Source organism: Aulonocara stuartgranti, assembly GCF_965226115.1.
Source record: "Aulonocara stuartgranti genome assembly, chromosome: 18".
NCBI classification, from domain to species: Eukaryota; Metazoa; Chordata; class Actinopteri; order Cichliformes; family Cichlidae; genus Aulonocara; species Aulonocara stuartgranti.
The window spans coordinates 8561934-8583637 of record NC_138954.1 but is presented as its reverse complement, the minus strand read 5'-3'; the positions used below and the strand labels follow the sequence as shown (position 1 = coordinate 8583637).

The 21704-nt window shown below is 40.0% G+C and overlaps 2 protein-coding genes across 5 annotated transcripts; one reads left to right on the top strand and one right to left on the bottom strand.

The window, feature by feature from the left end:
• Positions 1-1023: 1023 nt before the first annotated feature.
• LOC309693462 (acyl-coenzyme A thioesterase 2, mitochondrial-like) lies at positions 1024-10287 on the bottom strand. 2 transcript variants are annotated; one of them, XM_082512681.1, is made up of 4 exons: positions 8979-10287; positions 4284-4739; positions 3725-3912; positions 1024-2079 (listed from the first exon to the last, which is right to left on the bottom strand). In XM_082512681.1, the coding sequence occupies exons 2-4, from the start codon at positions 4732-4734 to the stop codon at positions 1471-1473; spliced, it is 1248 nt and encodes a 415-aa protein (XP_082368807.1). In that variant the 5' UTR covers positions 4735-4739; positions 8979-10287; the 3' UTR covers positions 1024-1470. The 2 variants fall into 2 exon arrangements, with proteins under 2 accessions (XP_082368807.1, XP_082368808.1); XM_082512682.1 differs by having other exon boundaries at positions 4284-4734.
• A 5655-nt stretch (positions 10288-15942) lies between these two features.
• Positions 15943-21368, top strand: LOC309693460 (acyl-coenzyme A thioesterase 5-like). Of its 3 annotated transcripts, XM_082512677.1 has the most exons (5): positions 16288-18056; positions 18094-18241; positions 19610-20109; positions 20227-20429; positions 20508-21368. In XM_082512677.1, exons 3-5 carry the CDS (start codon positions 19653-19655, stop codon positions 21114-21116), a joined length of 1269 nt encoding a protein of 422 aa, XP_082368803.1. In that variant the 5' UTR covers positions 16288-18056; positions 18094-18241; positions 19610-19652; the 3' UTR covers positions 21117-21368. The 3 variants fall into 3 exon arrangements, with proteins under 3 accessions (XP_082368802.1, XP_082368803.1, XP_082368801.1); XM_082512676.1 differs by lacking the exons at positions 16288-18056; positions 18094-18241 and adding an exon at positions 15943-16171; XM_082512675.1 differs by lacking the exons at positions 16288-18056; positions 18094-18241 and adding an exon at positions 18663-19088.
• The last annotated feature ends 336 nt before the right edge of the window (positions 21369-21704 follow it).

Below are 21704 nucleotides of genomic sequence, written 5' to 3'. Positions count from 1 at the left end.
GAGCTGTCTGCTTCCCCCAACTTCCTTACTACACCCCCACCATTTGTCTTATAGTATGAGTGTGAAACATGTTAAAATCCAGTGGCACCAAGGCATTATACAATAAAATAATGTGATTAATACATAAGTAAAAGAAATTCCTATACACTGTCAACTGTGATTGGTGTGTGCGAGTGTATTATGCTCAAGGAGCTTTTAACTGCACAAATGAGCAGATTTGTGAAGTTTAGCTTCAAAATGTGTTTTTATATGTTCATTATGATTTTGAAATATGCACTTGTAAATAGCTTTCTGTATGTTTACATTTCTGTGTGTTTGTGTGGAGCAGGGATTTGTGAGCACTCAAAATTCACACAGTGCACACATTTGTAAAATCTTTTTTTTTTAGATCATTTTGAGATGTATTATTTCCATAAAATATGCAACAGCCCAAAGAGAGTTTTACATGCATGTTTTTTTCTTAAAACCAAAACTCACTGAAGAAAATGAGTCACTAGTCCGTGCTGTTTCTTGATGTACCCGTGATCTTGTGGACTTATGACGGACTTGAGTCGCAGACCAAATATGGTTCAATACAAAATATGCTCAAAGCAAGTGAATACCTTATTTCTAGTGACGACTTGTGTGGACTTAGTACCTTACTTACTACCTTAAAATACGAGTAAACCATTAAACAGGAGTAGCTACATTGTCTCACCTTGTTTTGTTTTTTCTTCTCACATAATAACAAACTGCTTCCACCTAAAGTTAAGAAATTAATCTGTGGGTTGGACCATATCAATAAAGCCATTTTTAGTTTCCCATTTACACATTATATATATTTGAATATTTTTAATATGTTATGTTTCATGGGTCATCTTTTTAATTTGCTGGTCTCTCAGAAAGGAAACTGTGTAAATTAAACTTTAAACTGAAGTCTATTTGTCAGCTCATTATTCTTTGTTGCGTTTTTTTTAGGCTTTAATAGTTTTAACACAATTGTTTTTTGTTGTTGTTTTTAATTACAACATAAAGATCAATTTACAAAAGATAAGTACAGTAATGTGGGATCAAATAACAAAATCAGCGTTACGCAAAAATTAAAAACATGTATCTACACTCATCATATAATGTTTTTGGCACTGTGATGATGGAACAAATAGCCAAAACAAATAAAAAGTAATTTCAATGAAACATTAAGAAAGGCTGACTGGAAATAAACCATAGCTGACTGTAGAGTCCAGGATAAGCAGACAGAAGATCAAGTGACAATCCCAAAAAATTATAAAGAAAAATGAAAAAAGAAACATGTGTACAGGGCTCAGGAGATACAGGAGGGGAAGACATGTGCGAATCATAATTTCACCTAAAATTTCAAACTGTCATATTAACAACTATTATATTAATTATAAAATGTGATTTTCATACAGTCAATTTGCTGTCATGATTTATGTTTCTGTAACTCAAGCTTTCTAATCATCCTGTTTGAATCTATAACTTGGCTTTAGTCTGTGCTGCATCACAACTCAGGTGAGTTTTGAAGAAATCCTGGATCTTCTTCCACAGGTGGATCTCAGCTGCTATGTGGGCCTTGGGCTCACCTCCCCACAGCACTCGTTTGCCTACACCTGCATTGAAGCTGGAGGGGCAGTGGGGTGCATAAGGTGGCTCCAACATGTGTCCAGCTCCAGGGTAAAAAACAGTCTCAAAGTTCTCCTTCCCATGATGCTTAAGTCTCACTACCATTTCATCCATGTAGGCTTCGCTGTCCCAGTTGAGGTCGTCTCCTACAACCGCAAAAAGAAAATGGCTCTTGGCTCGTTCAATGGGGATCAAGCTGCCCTTATTCTTCTCTGCCAGGGGATCTTCAAGAGCATCCTTTATGATGATTGCACCTGACTCGGTGGGAATAAACTTGCTTTCGTCAAACAGTATTGATGACAGGATCTGCCGTTTCTTGTAGTAGAGAGGCGTGACCACATTGGCGTTACAGGCATTCATGCACACTATGGCCTCGACACCTGGCACAAAAGCAGCGAGTGCCAGTCCGATATTTGCTCCCTTGCATCTTGACATTATGCCAACTCCTTTACTGCCCACCTGTGAAATAACACAGAAATTAAAAGGCGATGCAAATCTATAAAACATTTGGAGCGCAGGGCTGACTCTACCTGTCATTATTTTCATTTTTGTGGACTACATATGCATATTACCATTACTAAATAAATAAACACATTCATATATGCACAGTGAAGCTATCATGATCCGGGTGAGTGGCTGGAAACTTCTACCAGGGTCTTGAGTCTCCTTGGTATCTGGCCCTGGGCAGGGCCGTCATATCTCCAACAGCTTCACTCACCTGGAGCTGAGTTGAGGCAATCAGGCTAAAGAGATTTAAGCCTTACACTGATATTCCCTCTCCAACAGTTTGTCAACTACTTCATGTTGGTAGCTGGCTCTAATGCTCCATGTTATTTGCCAAGTGCTTTTCTTACCTTGTTCTCTTGTGCCCTAGCTTTTCCCGGAACCTCCAAAACCCTTACCCCCAAATTAAGCTAATCTCTTGAACCTCGGATAACCCAGCTCTTCTCTGGAAATCTCTCCGTGCTTCACCTGCCTGCCCTCCTGCCATCACACTCCTTCGGAACCTACGGAACTCAGGTCAGCCATCTCACACCGTCTAACTCACGCCCCCTCTCCCTCCAAGCATCTTTCACTCCACCTGCAAGTAAGCAAGACATATAGCCATGCTCACCTTTTCTAGTACTCCCCTTTTACCACAGTTCTAACTCCACGCTCCTCAGTGTGATCGCTCTATGTACCAAGCCATGCTACAGTTACCCCTTCAAGCCCAATTTCCCCCACTTGGCCCCATGACCACGTTATCACGCTACGCAGAGCCGCTGTTACATTCTACAGTCTATTCCTCTTTTGGCAAATCTCTCAAGCTCCTCCAGATTTTATTGGCTTCTAGCATGGACCTTGGTTCACTTCACACTGCAAATTTTTGTTTGTTCTCGTGATTGTCCTTTTTGAGACTACAATTCTAGATTCTAGTGTCTTGGCAGTAGTACTGGGGTCTTTAGACACATCTATCACTAGTTTTCTTTCTAGAGTGTTTGAAATCTTTTGCTTCCTACCCTGCCAAGCTTGTTCTGTACTGTGTGACTCTCTTGGCTGAATTTCTTAACTTTGCATATTGAAACTTGGAAATGCTGTGATAACTTTGTATATCTATTTCTTGCTTAGAGATCTTCAACATTTCTTATTCTATAAAATTATAAAAGGATTTCTTCTGTTTTTGGGGTGATGCGTTCTCAAGTGACAGCTCAAACATTGCACAGCAGTGGCTTCTACTATCAATAAAAAGGTCAATTTTTCAGGGGGCTGATAATGTTGATCTTGAAAATTATTATATGTTAGAAATTATTATGTTATTGTGTGATAATAGAAACAATTCATGTTTTCTCAAGAAGATTTGTGCGATTACAAAAAATATGTCATAAAGCTGAGGCTTTATGCTCTCTGAAATTTATTCAATTATCTGAATGAATGTAAATGAGAGTATTTCTGAAACTCCACTTAAGCTAATTAAGATCCCCATTAGCTACAGGAATACAGCAGATATTCCACCTGGGATCTACAAATTTACTCTCCTCTCTGAGAATGCACAGAGTATAGAAACATAAACTTTCCTTCAGTATGAAACATCTTTCTGCTGTCTGTGCGCACTAGAGCAACTCACCTTTGGTTGCTGTTTTAAGAAATTCATTGCTTCTTCAAAGTGGTCCAGATGTGTCTCTGTGATATTGTCACCCTTCTTATTGTACACCGCCACTGAGAGAACCACAAAGCCTTTGTTAGCCAGTAGACTGGGTCTTGCCTCAGATACTGAGGTGGGCAAATCCAACACAGCAGGAAAAGGACCTTTTCCTGGAAGAAAGAAAAAAGATTCTAATCAGCAGCAAGTCATATTTTAAATTTTATTCTTAATTTCTCTGGAAGCCAGTGAAGGGACGCAAGAATAGGTGTAATATGTGACAGTCAGCTATTTTTTGTTAGCAGTCTTTCAAACAAAGGTCTTGCTGCATTCTGTACTAACTGGACATGAGTTGTGGAGGACTGAGAAACGCACCTGAAATGTGAACTACAGTAAGCAAGGTGGGAGAAAATTAAAATTTGAACTAGAAGTTTCAGATGACTGAATGACAGTTAAAGTTTAATTTCAACAATGTTGATTTAAAAGCTGGTTAATGTTAAATGAACTAAAATGAACATAGAAACCTAGGAACCACCTCCAGTACCTGGAGGAGTGAAAAGGACTCCACGGATGTTCCCTTCATTGACGGGAACCCTGGTGACCCCATCTCTCATCAGAAGCCTCTCATTCATCATCTCTGCCAGTAATCTGCCCTCCTCCTCATGCACAGAAAACTTCACCACCTGGGGGTTTATGGCATTTGTCTTTAGATATATTTTGTGCATGGTATGTGGCCTCATGGAACACAGCAGACCCATGGGTTCTACTCCAACGTAGCTCCCACCTAGCGAGGGGTCTCTTTTCAGGTCGACCTCCCCACTGCCATCAGCCCTGTAGGTGGCCGAGGAGCTGAACACCACTCCCTTGTCATCAGTTAATTTGGCTCTCATGTTGACAACCTGCCTTGGCCTCAGCCCGGCCACCTTCACCTGAATGGGCTCATCAAACATACATTTGATGCTTGGCAGCAGCTTCAGTCTCACTTGAGAGGACATCTTTTCTGAAAAAGAGAAAAAGATTGGACTTTATGAATGTAAGATAAAAAGTCCCCTTACACAATACTTTTTGTAAGAAATTTCAGAGACAGATCGATCCATATTACATTACATTATGTTTATTAATTACACCAACAACCCACTGTCCCAGTTTGGTCTCTGAGTGCAGGAAACCCAAATCCAAACTCCACTCAAAAAATGTGCCAGTTTAAATATGTATCATTAGCAAGCAACCACATTACAAGTGCCCACTGTACTCTCTGTCAATAATGTTAATACTAGATCCATTTCAGACAGTGGCAGTAATATTTTACACTGGGCAGCAAATCAGCACAGCAGGATCTTCCAGAGCGAGACAGAAACTCTGACTATTTTTTGTTAATATTTAACAGCTCTTGCACAGCCACTGTTAGTGTGATACCTTTGCACCAGATACCCTCCCATGCACCCATCAGTAAAGACTTCTTTCTAGTTAAGTAAATGGTTTGCATGGATTTCCATTAAAGGTTTTTTTTATGTTCAGTACAATTATTCAGTCACTCGTTGCACTTCAGGCAGTTTTGATTCCCGTTTTCATGATCACACAGCCACTTCAAAAGGTAAACACCAACTTCAAAGTGATATTTCTCTTCCATTGTTTACAATTAAACTTTTAAAAACAAAAAATTTGAATAGATGTTGATTAGGACAAAAGGTCCCAAATCCATGCCATCAATGCATAGTCACAATTAATTAAAAGTTAATAAGACTTGCAAGGTGGTAACACAAGCTGACTGGAAATAACAGAGGCACAAAGAGTCCAGGATAATCAGGAAAAAGTGATCCAGTGATCCAGTCCTGCCTGGCAGGATGATGTGTTCACAGAATTTGATATATATTCTGTCATGCAATCAGTTAAACCAGGGATAGGCAACTCCAGGCCTCGAGTGCCAGTGTCCTGCAGGGTTTAGATCTCACCCTGGGTCTCGCACCTGAATCAAATGATTAGTTCATTACCAGTCTTCTGGAGAATGTCAAGACACGTTTAGGAGATAATTTAGCAATTTGAATGAGCTAAAACCTGCAGGACACCGGCACTTGAGGCCTGGAGTTGCCTACCCCTGGGTTAAACTGTTATTGATTTCTCAATGTTGTTCACAAATTACATTCTCTATACCCTCAAAGCAGTCCTGCAGCTTTGAGGGTATTCACAAGACCGCCTTGTGAATATGGGTCTTTTAACAAGAGGAATATATCTCCACGTTGGGTGAGTGTTGAGTAATTACATATGAGAGCATGAGGGTGGGAATGGATGTTTGTATCTGGTCGGGTATCAGACGCCACCTCTCTGGGGGCATCTCGGGCCCTCCAAGGTATGGAGGCCTATCTCCCCCCACCACTTCCCCTGCCAGTGACAGACGCCCTCAGACATCGGTGCGTTGGTGGTTCTTTGTGTCCGGGGATGGGCGCCCAGGTACACACCAACTCACTCCTTGGTGGCTGCTTGTCGGGGCCTGGAGCCTGGGGCTCGCTCGGACCACTTCGGGGGTGGGGTGCCCTCAGCCTCTCGGCCTGGGGCTCGGTCACTCAGGCACAGCTGGCTGCCAGCGGAGCTCACGGGCACGTCACTGCAACCCCCCCTGGCTTCTGCTCCGCGGCTGCTGAGTGACCCCTCATCTGGGACTCTCGTCAGCTCTTTCCGGGATAGTGGCGCGGCTGCCCCTCTGTTGGTCTTCCTTGGTCTCTTGTGTTCTGGGGGCCTCTGGATGTTTGGAGTTTTGATCTCCTCCATACCTGCTTCATGCCCTGGTGGATGGGGCTGTGGCTCCCCACACCCTCTAGCACAGCGGTCCCCAATCCCCGGACCGGTACCGGTCCGTGAGTCGTTTGGTACCGGGCCGCGAGAGTTGAGGCTCAGGTGTGAAATGTATGGTTTTCAGGGTTTTTATCGTTTTTCAGCGTTATTTTGTTATCGTTTTTATCGTTTTTATCGTTAACTCGGTTTTCCTGGGTCTTTTCACGTGTGTTATGAATAAATCTTCTTTTTTTCGGTACCGGTACTAGTTTTATTATGTTGTATTTATCCGCAACACCTTAAAGGTCCGTGAAAATGTTTTTGGGCATAAACCGGTTCGTGGGGCAAAAAAGGTTGGGGACCGCTGCTCTAGCAGATCATTACATGAAGGAACCTTTTAAAAACAAGCGCGTTCATGCTTACAGGTGTACACACGGGTGCTCACACACACAAACTACACCCTTTTTGGCTCCTACCTCAAAGCACACTGTGCGCTGTCGATCTTACGTGCTGCACAATAATGTTTAATATTTAGTATTTACCGTTATATTCCCATAGATCATCGTGATGTTGTTTATTCTATTGCTCTCGTTTTCTTCTGCTTGTTTTCTTTTTTCATTCCCAACAGGTGAAATTAAAAAAAAGTATCTACTGTTATCTATTGTTAGCTAGTTTATTGTGAGGGTGTTGTTTTTAGATTAGATTGGATTAGATTAGATAGAACTTTATTAATCCCTCGGGTGGGTTCCTCTGGGAAATTCGATTTCCAAAAAAGCACAGCACCGACAGAAGTTACAGAGTTACAGAATATTATATATATATATACACACACACACACACACACACACACACATATATAAATACAGAGACAATATAAATAAAATATACGAAGGGGATAAATAGAATAAATAGGAATAAAAAATAAAAATACAAGTGAATTGCACATTTCAAGTATTGAGGTCTATTGCACTGTTGACTATTTACAAAAGTATTGCACAAAAGGTATTGCACAGTGAGGTGAAGAGGCACTACAGCTTAGTTGTTCCCCCTCCTTTGTCCTCCTGTTTCCCCTCCCTCTCCCCTCCAGAGAGGAGTTAAACAGTTTGATGGCGTGTGGGACAAAGGAGTTTTTAAGTCTGTTAGTTCTTGTCTTGGGGAGAAGCAACCTGTCACTGAACAGACTCTTCTGGTTGTTAATGGCCGTGTGCAGAGGATGCCTGGCATTGTCCATAATGTCCATCAGTTTCTTTAATGTCCTTTTCTCTGCCACTGTCACCAGAGTGTCCAGCTTCATGCCGACCACAGAGCTAGCCCTCCTGATCAGTTTCTCCAGCCTGGATGAGCCTGGATTTCTCCAGCCTGGATTTATTATGTTGCTCTTTGGTTTTTTTTCTTCCCCCCTTTCTCACCGTCTCTTCTCCCCTCTATTTTTCTTTCTTTCTCACCCTCTCTTTCTTTCACCCTGTCCTATCCCCCAGTCATGTCTGTCCCATCTTTAAAAAATGAAAATAAAATAAATACATAATTATAATAAAGGTCAGTTAAATGGACCAATATGGCAAAGCCACGATGATCCACTTGGTGAAGTAAATCCACTTGGCATCTTTCTTGGCCTTCAGACAACAATTCTGATGGCTAAAAATCCAAACGGGACAGGCAAAAATAAATAAATAAATAAAATAAAATAAAATTATATATATATATATATATATATATATATATATACACACACACACACATATTTATATATAGTCATATATTTATAGTGGCTAACCTGTTAGAACTGCATGTCTTTAAAAGTGAAAGAAAAAAAATGAAACAAACGAAAAAAACAAACACAGAAGCTCAGAAAAACAATAGAACTAGAGCTAAAAAAAATTTTAATTAACACAACTGAATTAAAGGCTTGAGCAATGTGTGACATGGTTGACTGTAAATAAATATATATTTTTATAAAAAAGACTACACACACACACACACACACACACACACACACATAAAATAAAATAAAATAAAATATGCGCTCAATGCTCAGTGACATTTTTAACAAGAGAAATGGTCGATTTGTGATGTTCAAATTTTTAATTACGTTTGAATTAATAATAATAATAATAATAATAATAATGGATACTTTATTGATCCCCATGGGGAAATTACTTGTTTTTCTCTGCATTTGACCCATTCACTCAGTGAAGCAGTGGGCAGCCCACTAAGCAGGCGCCCGAATTACGTAAATTATCACTGTACTGTAACATGTACAGTACTTGCAAAATAGTTTTCCATATGTTTACATTGCTGTGTATCTATGTGGACTGGAGCACGGATTTGTGAGCACTCAAAATTAACTCAGTCCGCACATTTGTATATCGTAGATTATTTTCAACCTTTCGAGACAAATGTATCTCCATATATGTGCAACAGCCGAGAGTTTTACAAGGATGTTTTTTTTTTTCTTAAAACCAAAACTCACCGAAGCGAATGAGTCTGGTGGTTGGTTTTGTTTCTCGAAGTACCCGTGATCACGCGGACTTAAGACAGACTTGAGTCGCAGCCCAAATATGTTTTAAATTCAAAATACGCTCAAAGTACGCTTCTGGTGACGACTTGTTTGGACTTCGCCTTAGCCAAGTATCCCAGAATGCATTTCAAACGAAATTCAGAACTGGAAGTAAAGTTCTGAAAAAGCACTGTTTCTAGTGCATAAAATAGTGCGACGATTTCGGCGAGAATGTAGCAACATTAAATATCCGGCCAAATTATCAAAATATTACCTATTTGCAAAAGTTAAGCACAAGATATATAATTTTTTAGGATATATTATATATATATATAATGGGTGACGTTTGCTTTTCTGCAGTGGTTTATTCTTGAGAAAATCGGTTTTGCAGAGTTTAAAGTCAGCCTGCAAAAAGTGTCTGATTTTATTTCACTTTAATGTGTTGACATCGGTGTTTTTACCCACCACAGTCGAGCCAGCCGCCGCTTGTTAACCGCTTAAACGTTCGTGCGCTTCTACACTGAGTTTTAGGGTAGTATGTAACATGTCGATCTGTTCCTGGATATCCTGAAAGCCGATGTCAAATCAGCTCCAGAAATGATCATATTATATTTCAGCTGTTTTCAAAACAAACGGTCTGTAGGTAAGTTTGTAGATTATTTTAGAATGCAGAAAACAGGTCATTTTAACATCTGACCTGATTGTTTTTGTTGAGTTAGCAGCATGATCCTTGAATACATGTACAAGAGTAACATAATATTTTTTAATATTATAGTTCATACAGCACACACATGTTACTGAAAGGTTACAAGTCTGTTGATTGTTCAGTCATTGACTAATCAGTCACCACACTGAAGTTCTTAACAACTGATTTGTTAAGAAGTCAGTCCACCGTTTGCTCCAGTCTTTCCAGAGTGCTTCACACTGATGGTCCCTTTAAAGTCGAGCATTGTGCAAGAATGAACTTTGCATGCCCTGGACTTTCAAACTATAGTCGGGTTCCTGATAAGTGGATACAAACAACTCAAAACGGTGAACTGTAATTGTCGCTTAACAGTAAAACTGGGTTGCAGTGTTTGTGAATGCAGCTTTATTGAAACTGTAAATGATGTCTGACAGAGGGCGCTCGAATAGAAGGTGTGAGAAGTTATTATAGAATATTACTGCTTACCTGTACTAAAAGAATGGAGCCGGTATATTTCGCTCTCAGATTGCTGCTTTACTTGAGGTTCATAGGATATTTAAAAGTAGAAGGCAACACTGGTTGGTGATGGAGATTGTTGGTCAGACCTAGAAACTGTATGTGTGTTACAGAGCTTTTTCTTGCTTTTCTTTTATTCTTTCAGAGGATGTTGTGCTTATTTTACCACTAGTTGACCTTTTAATGATGGAAGGCTTACCAGCCACATTTGAAACACTGTCCTCTGGATTAACACCATCATCAACACCAATATTTGAAATGCAAATGTTCGCAACCAGATAACCATTCACTCACTTCATAAATAAACTCATCATAACACATTGTTTTTGCTTTAAACCATGTTTCATGCTTTTCATTTTCATCATCTGGTAACACACAGATCAAAGAACCATGAATAGTTCTTGCTTCATTACACAAAGCAACAGAATCATTAGTTGAGGCTTGAACCATATAGATATAGATACTATTATCTATATCTAGTGATGTACTTACAATATAGATATTATTTTCATATACTCTCTTGTAGATGATTAGCTTTATTTAATTTAGCTTTTCTATCACATTGCAGTCTGTCCAGTTTCTCTGCAAGTGCTTTAGCAGTTATTTTCTGCGGGTCGCTTGGCTTGATAGTTCAAACGTTTGAATTTGGATATGGTAAGGATTTGTAGAAGAACAGAATGTGCCTTTGGTTTTCGGTTAAACATTTGCAACTCTGGTATAGATAAATGTGATATATTAACCTTGACACACTCCAATCCTTGCTATCCAAAAAGACTGTGTGGAAGAAAAAAATACAAATGAAAATTTCCCTTTAACGTTTTGTTTTAATGTTCAGTTTCATGCAGTTTGGTCATTTTAATTTCTCTTACCAAAACCATGATAATTTCATTTTCTATTCTAGATTTTCTAGTGCTGTCAGCGTTAGTCTCGTTAAAATCACGTTAACGCCATAACCGCATTAACTCGGCAAATCTCCGTTAGCGAGTTAATGCGGGTCGCCCGCTGCATGGGGCTGCATGGCGTCAACGCGTTACCGCAGTTAGCTCGGCCCAATAGATTTCATCTCATGATCTTACGTGATGTTACTAAATTACCAAGCCTTAAACTTGTAAATTCTAGATGGATGGATTTAAATTAAAGGTTTTTTATGTTTAATACAATTATTCCCTGGATTAGACAGTTTAATTCTTCTTTCTAGCTGTTTCAAAGCATGAACAACTACTTAAATGTTCAAGTTTCCACTTCATGTTAACGCTTAAATATTCTTTTACTCTCATTAAACCTAAATACATTCCTATAGAATGACAAGATCAGGAGAGATGACCGAAACCAAGGACATGAATGTACAGACAAAAGGAATCAAAAAAGGAATCCCCTCTCTCATGATACGTGAACAAGACCCTGAGATACATAAACTCTTTCACCTGGGTCAGCAACTCATCCCTAACTCGGAGTGGGCGCTCCACTTTTTTCCAGCTGAGGAACATGGCCTCAGACTTGGGGGTGCTGATTCTCATAAAAATCCTCCCTAGGGGTCCTCCCACCAAAGACTGCCTCAGTGCCCAGACTCATATACCTCATCCCCAGACTCTATTTCCTCTACAGAAGAAGTGTTAGTGTGATTGAGGAGGTCCTTGACGTATAAACTGACAACGGTCTCTAGTCTTGTCAGCCGAGGATCTTTATGGTCATGGTCGGCCTCCAGATCTGCTCCGTCTTTCTTTGCCAGCCTCCTGGTCAGCCCTCTTAACTGCTGTGTCTCTGCCGCTAGCCTCCTGAACTCTCACTTCTTTGTTTTGGATTTTTTTTTCTTAAATATGGTCCTTCTTTCCCTGTCAGTACTCTTACTGGAGCATTTTGGGTCACCTGAAGGTGTTTCAGGGAATTTTTACGACAGCCTGATAATAATGAATTACAGTAGTTCTGCCTAGAAGTAATAATGCATAAACTAGTTTTTCAACATCACTCTTAAACAGGATGTTTCTAATTTGAGAGATTTTGCGCAAATGAAAGAAAGCAGTCCTACATATTTGTAGTCAGAAGAGAGTCAGACACACGAAAAAAGCTCTAGTCAGAAATGCATAAGAACAGGGGTCTCAAACTCAATTTAGCTGGGGGTCGCTGGAGGCAGAGTCTGGGTGAGGCTGGGCCGCATTAGGTTTTCCACAAGAAAGGCATGGTTAAAAAATTCCAATCTTCGCAAATCTCTTTATTTTTATTTTTTAACACAAAATATGAAAAATAAATAAGCAAATTAAGAATTAATAAGAAAATTAATCAATCTGTAATACAGATTGATATAGACTCAATACTTGAAATGTGCAATTCACTTGTATTTTTATTTTTATTCCTATTTATTCTATTTATCCCCTTCGTATATTTTATTTATATTGTCTCTGTATTTATATATATGTGTGTGTGTATAACTCTGTAACTTCTGTCGGTGCTGTGCTTTTTTGGAAATCGAATTTCCCAGAGGAACCCACCCGAGGGATTAATAAAGTTCTATCTTATCTTATCTCTCTTATCTTACATAAATAAAACAATAATAAGATATTTTTAGTCAGTGAACTTGTGTTTTTTTCAGTCTTCTATATCTGCTGTATTTAGATTGAAATGTCTGTATTAACAGTTCTATAACCTTCTTCTGAACATGAATGGAACACTGTAGAAAATGAACTGTTCTTCTGAACATGGCTTCTCTTGCCTACTCCTTGCTGCTAGAGACCTGGCAGGGTTTCCTCTCGCATAGCCGAGCCAGATTTGGCCTGAGGGAGGAAGCAGTTGCGACCCTCAGTATGTCTTGAAGATGATCATCCGTAAGTCTGGACCTGTACTTGGACTTATTGAAGTTCAAAGTGGAGAAGAGCTTTTCGCACAAGTATGTGCTACCAAAAAGGCACATGGTCCGCTTGAACATTCGGGAAAGCCGAGGGAAACTAGGGCTCAATTCTCTCAAAAATTGTCCAAGCTTTTCTGCTTTTCCACTCACCTCCCTGAACTTCGCTTTGAGTTCAGAGTTGCACTGCAGCTCAATGAGCTCCATTTGAAGCACAGAAGGGGCATCTTGCACATCAAAGGAGAAGAGGTCCGCAAAAATTTGAAAGGTGGCTCTGTGTGTCTTGAAGTCAGCAAATCTGTGATCAAATTCCTCCTGTAGCCTCAAAATGACATCAACATACTTGTCAGCACTGAATGGTGTGCCTGCATCCACGAGTGCCTTGCATGCTGGGAAATGGCAAAGGTTTGTCTGAGAGAGCTGAGCTTTCCAGAGCGCAAGTTTTGTGGAGAATGCTCTCACGTTGTCATAGGCAGCACTGACAAGTTGCCCCTGGCCTTGTAACTTCTTGTTCAGTACATTAAGCTCATGTGTTATATCAACAAGAAAAGCTAAGTCCATGAGCAATTTGGGATCAGTTAGCACAGGAACACTTACTCCATCCTTCTCCATGAAGGCTTTCACTTCTGTTCTCAACTCAAAAAATCTCTTTAATACATTTCCCCTGCTGAGCCAACATACCTCAGTGAAGTAGAGCACATCCCCATATTCTGACTCCATTTCCTCTAAAAAAGCATGGAACCTTCGGTGCTTTAAGCCCCTGGATCTGATTTGGTTGATGCATTTCACAACAATAGACATCACATTGTCAAACTTCAGGCATTTGCTGCAAAGGACCTGCTGATGGATAATGCAGTGCAGAGCAATGGCCTCCTCCACGCCTTCCTCTTCCAGTTTTTTTTGAACAAGTGCCACCAGTCCATTTTTCCTACCTGTCATTGATGGCGCTCCATCTGTTGTTATTCCAACAAACCTCTTCCATGGCAAACCAACATTCTCAATGGCATCACACAGCTTGTGAAATATCTCCTGAGTGGTGGTCTGGCCATGCATTGGAATTACTGTGAGCAGCTTCTCCATCGCTTCAAAACTGTCATCAACACCACGGACATACATTGCGAGCTGGGCAGTGTCGGTGATGTCTGTTGTGTCATCAAGAGCGACTGAGTATACACTGAAACATTTGGCTTTCTCACACAGTTGGTCGTAAATGTCACTTGACAGGTCAGAAATGCGATCTGCTACGGTTTTGGCAGAAAGGCTGATGTTGCTAAACTGACCTTTCTTTTCCGGACAGACTATATTTGCAGCCTGCAATATGGACTTTTTGACAAATTCACCTTCTGTGAATGGCTTCCCTGCTTTAGCAATCATCTCACTAACCACGTAGCTAGCTTCGACTGCTGCATTATTCTCTTTGGTTGCTTTCTTGAAGAAATCTTGCTGCCTCAGTAGATCTGTTTTAAGACTGGCAACCCGGTTCGCTCTCTCATCTCCCTGGTATTTTGCATACACCTCAGCATGTCTAGTTGTGTAATGACGTTTCAAATTGTATTCCTTGTGCACCGCAACTTTCTCTGTGCAAATAAGACACGTCGGGGTGCCCCTGTGCTCAACAAAGAAATATTGCATTTCCTATAAAAATAGATCATTATTTTTTTTCTAGGTGGGTTGAGAAATGGATTGTTTTAGTGAATTAGCTGTTTAATCCTAATGGGCAGCTTATGTCCTATTCAGAATTCTTAAACACCTATAAATTTCCAGCCACACCCAAAGAATATGCCATATTATTTGATGCAATACCTACGGGTATTATAATGCTTTTTAAAGGTATTCAACCTTGCATATCATCTGTTTCTCTCCCCAACCCTTTAGATTCACACATAGGAAGAATCTGTCTAACAAACCATAGTAAAAGTAATAAGAATATTCGTGCTTTGTTCCAGACAGAATCTCTAACTATTCCACATGTGGTCTCTTACTGGAATTTCTTTGTCAGTGACATTAACTGGAAAAGAGTATGGACAATTCCTAACAAGTATCTGGTAACGAATAAAGTGAAGGAAGTCTCATTTAAAATACTGCATAAATTTTATCCTGCTAATTATATGACAAAGTTCAAAAGGGACATAAATGTGAACTGTGGATTTTGTGGAAGCCATCCTGAGACTGTGCAACACCTCTTCTGGATCTGTTCATACACTAGAACATTTTGGAAAGACTTCAGTAGATTCATTGCTGGACATCTCTATAAAGACTTTACTGTGAAATGGGAAAACGTTGTATTTTGTTTCTTTCGAAGGCAAAAAAAAGAAGATGTTTACTTTATAATAAACTTGTTAGTTATCTTAGCAAAATTTTATTTTCACAAATGCAAATACAGTAACAAAAAGCCTAATTTTAAACATTACTATAATGATGTTTTATGTTACATAAAATTGATTCGTGGATCACTTGACAAAAAGGCTATGAAAACTATTACTATTTGTAGTAATTACAAATTATTTGAATTACACCCCCTGGCATATGTTAATTTTGTTCTGGTTGTATACATGTTCTGTATATTGTTTCTTAATAAAGTTTAATAAATAATAATAATGTCGGATTGAAGTTTCAATCAAGCATTTAGCCGACGGACGGAGAACGTCTCAACGCATAGAGAACGTCATTTCCCCCTTCTTCTTCTTGCAACCGTAGCACGGCGATCGGAAGATAAAAAGCCGGTAGCAGTCTCCTTTGTTTTTACGCTCGATGTTCATGTCTTTCACGATGACACGAACACCGTGGCATTTGCAGATGGTAGAAAGTACAGGGAGCGCAAAAAAGGCGACTGCTCACGGACTGTTATCCGCCGGGCTGTTGTTACAGGAGAAAGAAGCGGAAATGACACCGCATTGAGTTCATTACTTTTCTTTTATCCCGCCGCCTACGCATCACTTTGAGAGTTAATATGAGATCTCTCTCTGTGAAAAAATAACTAAAAATCCCACTGACGTGTGTATAAATCTATATACGTATAATGTCCCGCTGGGCAGCAACTTAAAAAAAACAACTTTTTTTGAAGTGTTGTGAACGCAGCGCGCTGGGGCGAATGTCCGCGTTTGCCCAAAGGAGGAAGCCAGCCAGGTACAGAAAAGAAAGAAACACTCCATACGTCATACATTAAAATACATTATCAAACTCGCGGGTCGCACTAACATTAAATTTTCATATTGAGGTGGGGGCCAAAAACTATCGTCCTGCGGGCCGCGAGTTTGAGACCCCTGGCATAGAGGATTGCACTGTTGTTAAGCGTTGTTTTGGGTGTTCTGCGTGTACACGAATAGCTTTTCATGATGTACTTTCTGGATAGCAGGAATGGTATCTGGAGCAAAGTTCACATAGCAACATTGGCTCCATTAGAGTTAACCTCTAAGTAAAATGGGACGTGCTTGCCACACTGGCAAATACTATTATACTCATTTAGTACAGGTCAAATATTACAGGTCTGCCACTGACTGAAACTGTATTTAAGTTGACATTAAATCCAAAAGGTTAAATTCAAAAGAGAGATTATTAAAAAAACATATCCAGCAGCTCTGCATTTGTTTGCAACTCAGGTTCTTATTCCAAAGGGATCAGTGGTAACTTTTTGTTTTGGTAAGCACTCCAGTCTGTCATGGCTCTCTGCACAAATGTCTTTACAAAGCTTTTCCTAACGGCTTCCTGTTGAAGCCGTTAAATCCAAAAGTCTAGGTGTATTGTTTGGGGAGTGTCTGTGTTTGATAAAACCAGTTTGATCCAGGTGAATTATGGATGAGATGACTTTCTCAATTCTGATTGTTACTGCCTTGGTTATAATTTTCATATCTGTATTAATTAGTGAGAGTGATCAATAACTACATGTGACAGTGGGATCCCTGCAAGGTTTAAGAAGAACTGTGATAGCAGCTGTGTTTAAATCACAGGGAATAATACCAGTTTGTTTTATTCCTTGGATACATTTTAAATATATTGGGCTGAGCATATCCCAGAAAAGCTTATAGAACTCAGCCGGGAAGCCATCCAGCCCTGGCACTATATTGTTTGGTATAAGAAATATTACATGGTTAATTCTTTTTCTGTTAATGGAGCTTCTAGCTCTTATCTGTACATCTGTCAAATGTAGTACATTTATATTATTAATATTAAACTTACTCCTTCAGTTTATAAATATGCTTACGATCCCCAGCCAAAATATCCCTAAATTTTTCTTAACCACTTATCCAATTCACTTAACACTTACCCAATAATTAAGGGGGCTGGAGCCTATCCTGTCCGACATTTAGAGAGAGGCAGGGTACACCCCAGAAAAGCTGCCAGTCAATATTTAATTAGACAAAATAATTCCTGATATTAAAGCACAAAAAGACACAGAATCACATCTACAACCAATTTAGAGCACCATCTATCCCAAACTTCATGTTGCTTCGCTGTGGGAGGAAGATAGAGTACCTGGAGAGCACCTGTTGGAGGTTATTACTAGGTGAAATGAATATATATGTTGGGGAAAGGACATGGCCACTACCAGTAGTCCTGTGGGGGTGGTCTTTTATCTGTGATCTATTATTGAGTGTTTGTTGTGTGATCCTGGACCAGTTCTTGACCTTACCCCCTTTGTCCCAGGGCCTGTTTTATAAAAAAAAATATATATATATATATAAGAATATTATAACTGACCATAAAACTCAACAAAGCTAGTCACCTCAAAGTAACTTTGGCAAGAAGACGAATTAAACAGGAAGCCGGGAACAAAACCTGACATACTGGTAACTACCTCCAACAAATCCAACATGTTCTATTGAATATGTTACTAAGTAGTAAGGTGGTCATCTCTTAATACCAGAAAAGCTGCAATTTTCAAATCACTATGTGCTTTGATGATTACATAAATGTGGAAATGAGGAACAGTTTCAGACAGATGCAGCATGAGGGGAGGAGTCAAACAAAAACTTAAGGTGTGTTGAAGAAAACCTGCCAGCCATTTAGGTAGGTTTTTTTTTTTTAATCCTGGTAACTTGGTAAGCTAGCCCTCTATGTATAACACAAAACGTGGAATTTCCCTCATCTCACGATTAACAAATTCCGCATCTTTTCTTAACGTGGTTTCTGGAAAAAGCCCTGGACTCTCCAACAACTTTTTGTTTATTTTCCGGCAAGCTTCTGTTAATGCTTCTTGTAAGTACTTCTAAAATTTTCTTCTATTTCTGGTTCTGCCCTTAAATCCTGATGTTGGATACTGTGTTATAATCTTATTGTAGTCATATTGTAGTCTCATTGTAGTCAATGTGCGATTTCCCAGGCTTTTCAGCATTTATTAAACAAAAGGTTGTTATTACGGCGACCGTGGCTCAGGGGGTTGGGAAGCGTATCTGTGGTGTTGGCCAGAGGGGCCAACACCAGTAGGCGGCCTCGCTTCTGTCAGTCTGCCCCAGGGCAGCTGTGGCTGGCTACAACCGTAGCTTGCCTCCACCAGTGAGAATGCGAGAGTGAATGAATAGTGGCATTGGGTGCCTTGAAAAGCGCTACATAAATCCAATCCATCATTATTATTATTATCTTCAAGCAGTTTCCTTTTTTCTACATAAAAAAAACACATACTGAAATTTCTAAGGTACTGTAGACAATGAAAAACATTGAATTTTTTGTTTAACTGTTCAGTTTTAATTTAGTTGTTTTTCTATTACTTAATTACTTTGATGTAGTATGATTGCAGATAAAGCTTTAAAACTTAAGAAAATACAATTAAAAGTCTGAATTTTGTGCACGCATTCACATTTTCCAAAGCCATGCAGTGGAGAGGAAGAGAGAGAGGGGAAGGGGGGTTGGGGGGCTATAATCGGTACCGAGCAGCTCTGCGTTTGTTTGCAGTTCAGGCTCTTATTGTGAAGGGATTAGTGATAACTTCCTGTTTTGATAAGCGCTCGAGTTTGTCGTGGCTCTCTGCACACTTTTTGCTCGTTTGCCAGTAGTGGTGGGAGATTTCATGAGTGTATGCCTCCACATTTGGAGGGTTAAGCGTCAGGTAAAGCTTTTGTTTTCAGGCTTAAGTCGTATGTATAATGCTTAAATGTACTAGTTAGTGAAGCCAAAGTCTTTACGAAGCTTTTCTTGTACTCTGTCTTCCCTTGATCCTCGACAAAAGTCTAGGTGGTGAGGCTTCAGGCTTTTACAGAAATGTAAAAATATTTCCTGCTCTTTTACCCTTGGTGGGGGGAAGAAAAGATTTTTAGCTAGCGCTAATGCTTCTGTAGTTCTGTTACTGCAGGTCTGAGAGGGTTAGGGAAGTAGGAAGGAAGGCATCAAAATAAAAGCGCACAGGACCCTTGAAACTTGACAGTTCTGTTGAGCCAAACAAAGCTGGAAGACGTATATCACATCGTCGTTTACATCCACTTTGGATGCTAGAGTTGGAGTGAAATACAATAGGACTCTTTAACTTTACCACAAGGCCAGTGTGTACTCTAAAAGGCTAAAGTTCACAGCACCTCTTAGAGTAATAAAAATAACGTGTGCAGTAGCACTATTTTGTTTATTTTTCTATAGGGCAAAGTCTAAACGTGTAACTTAAAGGAAAGTTGCTGAAGACATGGCTTCCCAAGTCAGGCTGAGGCTGCTCCCGAGTGCCAGGTGTCTGTTTGATGAGCCTATTCAGGTGAAGGTGGCCGGGCTGAGGTCGAGGCAGGTGGTCTCCCTGAGAGCCAGCTCAACCGACGACAAGGGAACTGTGTTCAGCTCTGCGGCCACCTACAGAGCCAATGGCAACGGGGAGATTGACTTGAAGAGAGACCCCTCACTCAGTGGGAGCTACGTTGGGGTTGAACCGATGGGTCTGCTTTGGTCAATGACACCGGACTCTTTGCATAAAAGACTTCAGAAGATAAATGCCCTTAATCCATCCATGGTAAAGTTCTCAGTGCACGAGGAGGCAGGTGAGGGCCGGATTCTGGCAGAGGCGACTAATGAGAGGATTCTAATGGGAGATGGGGTCATTCGGGTCCCCATCAAAGAGGGGAACATTCGAGGAGTCCTGTTTACTCCTCCAGGTTTGTCAGCATCATTTAGGAAAAAAAGTACATACTTGAAAATGTCCTAGTTACAGTTACTCATAATTTTAGCTCCATACAAAAATATGCTTGCTTTGCATGTATGTTTCATTCCAGGCAGGGGTCCCTTCCCAGCTGTGTTAGATTTGTACACTTTTGGTGGAGGTCTGTCAGAGAAAAGAGCCTCTCTGTTGGCCAGCAGAGGATTTTTGGTTCTGACTGTTGCCCTGTATGGCCACGATGACCTGCCTAAAAACATTAAGGAGATCCACCTGGATTATTTGGAAGAAGCTGTCGAGTTTCTAAAAAAACTAACTAAGGTGAGTTAATTTATTCTGGAAGACTCATAGTTGTTGAAGACAACTTTGATGGCTGTTCATTGACATGTTTTTCCACAGGGTTCCAGTAAAAAAGTTGGTGTAATATCCCTTTCCAAAAGTGGAGATCTTGCCTTATCAGTTGCTTCTTACCTACCAGATGTTGAGGCCACAGTGTGGATCAATGGCTGCTCTGCCAATGTAGCTTTGCCTCTCTACTATAAGAAAAGACAAATACATTCTGCATTAATGTTTGATTTAAAGAAAGTGATTCCCACTGAGTCAGGGGCCTTCAACATCACATACGTTTTAAACAATCCTCTGGCGGAGGAGAACAAGGGCAGCCTGATTCCCATTGAACGAGCCAAAGGACATTTCCTCTTTGTGGCCTCTGAGGATGACCTTAACTGGGACAGCAAGGCTTACGTGGATGAGATGGTGGAGAGACTGAAGCGTCACGGGAAGGAGAAGTTTGAGAGTGTGTCATACCCTGGAGCTGGACACTACTTAGAGCCACCTTATGGACCCTACTGCCCTTCCAGCTTCCATGGGGTTTTAGGCAAGCCAGTCTTGTGGGGAGGTGAGCCCAAGTCCCACGCAGCAGCTGAGGTCCACATGTGGAAGAAGATCCAAGATTTCCTCAGAAATCATCTGAGCTCTGATGCTGCACAGAATAGGGCCAAGTTATAGTTTCAAACTAGACAATGAATAACAAAAATTAAAGTCACGACTGCCATAAAACTGTGATAATCATGTCTGACCTGTTAAATGTGTTGATTAATGATTCACTATTTTAAACATTTAAAGTCTGTAATTTATCACAACAGGTAGAACGGGATCCTCCTTACCCTCAAGGTATAGCTATAATTTTGTGTTAATACTCCATAGTGTCATGTAAATGCTTGTAAGTTTTCTGTTTTCATCATTAAAGTTGGTAAAATTCCTTATGTTGCTATATTGTTTGTTTGACATGTTTTCTTGTGAAGCACTTTGTAACAGCGTTTTGTCTTAAAAAAGTGCTATATAAATAAATTTTACTTACTTTTACTTACTTACTAAAATTTGAAAAAGGTTTATTTGTATAAAACTTAAAAAGCGTATCCTGAATTCTTGACACGATGTAGATTCAGTCCTTCTGTCACACTGAGGTACTTTGATGTTGCGAGACGATCCAGTTGTCACAGGGTGATGTTGCTGCAGACTTTGTCTCATGTCTATTAAAATATCTATTAAAATTAAAGTTACTTTTGCTGCTGGACACTCTAAAGTCAACTTATT

Coding starts and splice junctions, on each gene's coding strand:
- LOC309693462 (XM_082512681.1), bottom strand. CDS start 4,734: ATGTCCTCTCAAGTGAGACTGAAGCTGCTGCCAAGCATCAAATGTATG. Junction 3,913..4,283: donor AGTCCTTTTCACTCCTCCAG/GTACTGGAGGTG, acceptor TCTTTCTTCCAG/GAAAAGGTCCTTTTCCTGCT. Junction 2,080..3,724: donor TCTTAAAACAGCAACCAAAG/GTGAGTTGCTCT, acceptor GTTATTTCACAG/GTGGGCAGTAAAGGAGTTGG.
- LOC309693460 (XM_082512676.1), top strand. CDS start 19,653: ATGGCTTCCCAAGTCAGGCTGAGGCTGCTCCCGAGTGCCAGGTGTCTG. Junction 20,110..20,226: donor AGTCCTGTTTACTCCTCCAG/GTTTGTCAGCAT, acceptor GTTTCATTCCAG/GCAGGGGTCCCTTCCCAGCT. Junction 20,430..20,507: donor TTCTAAAAAAACTAACTAAG/GTGAGTTAATTT, acceptor GTTTTTCCACAG/GGTTCCAGTAAAAAAGTTGG.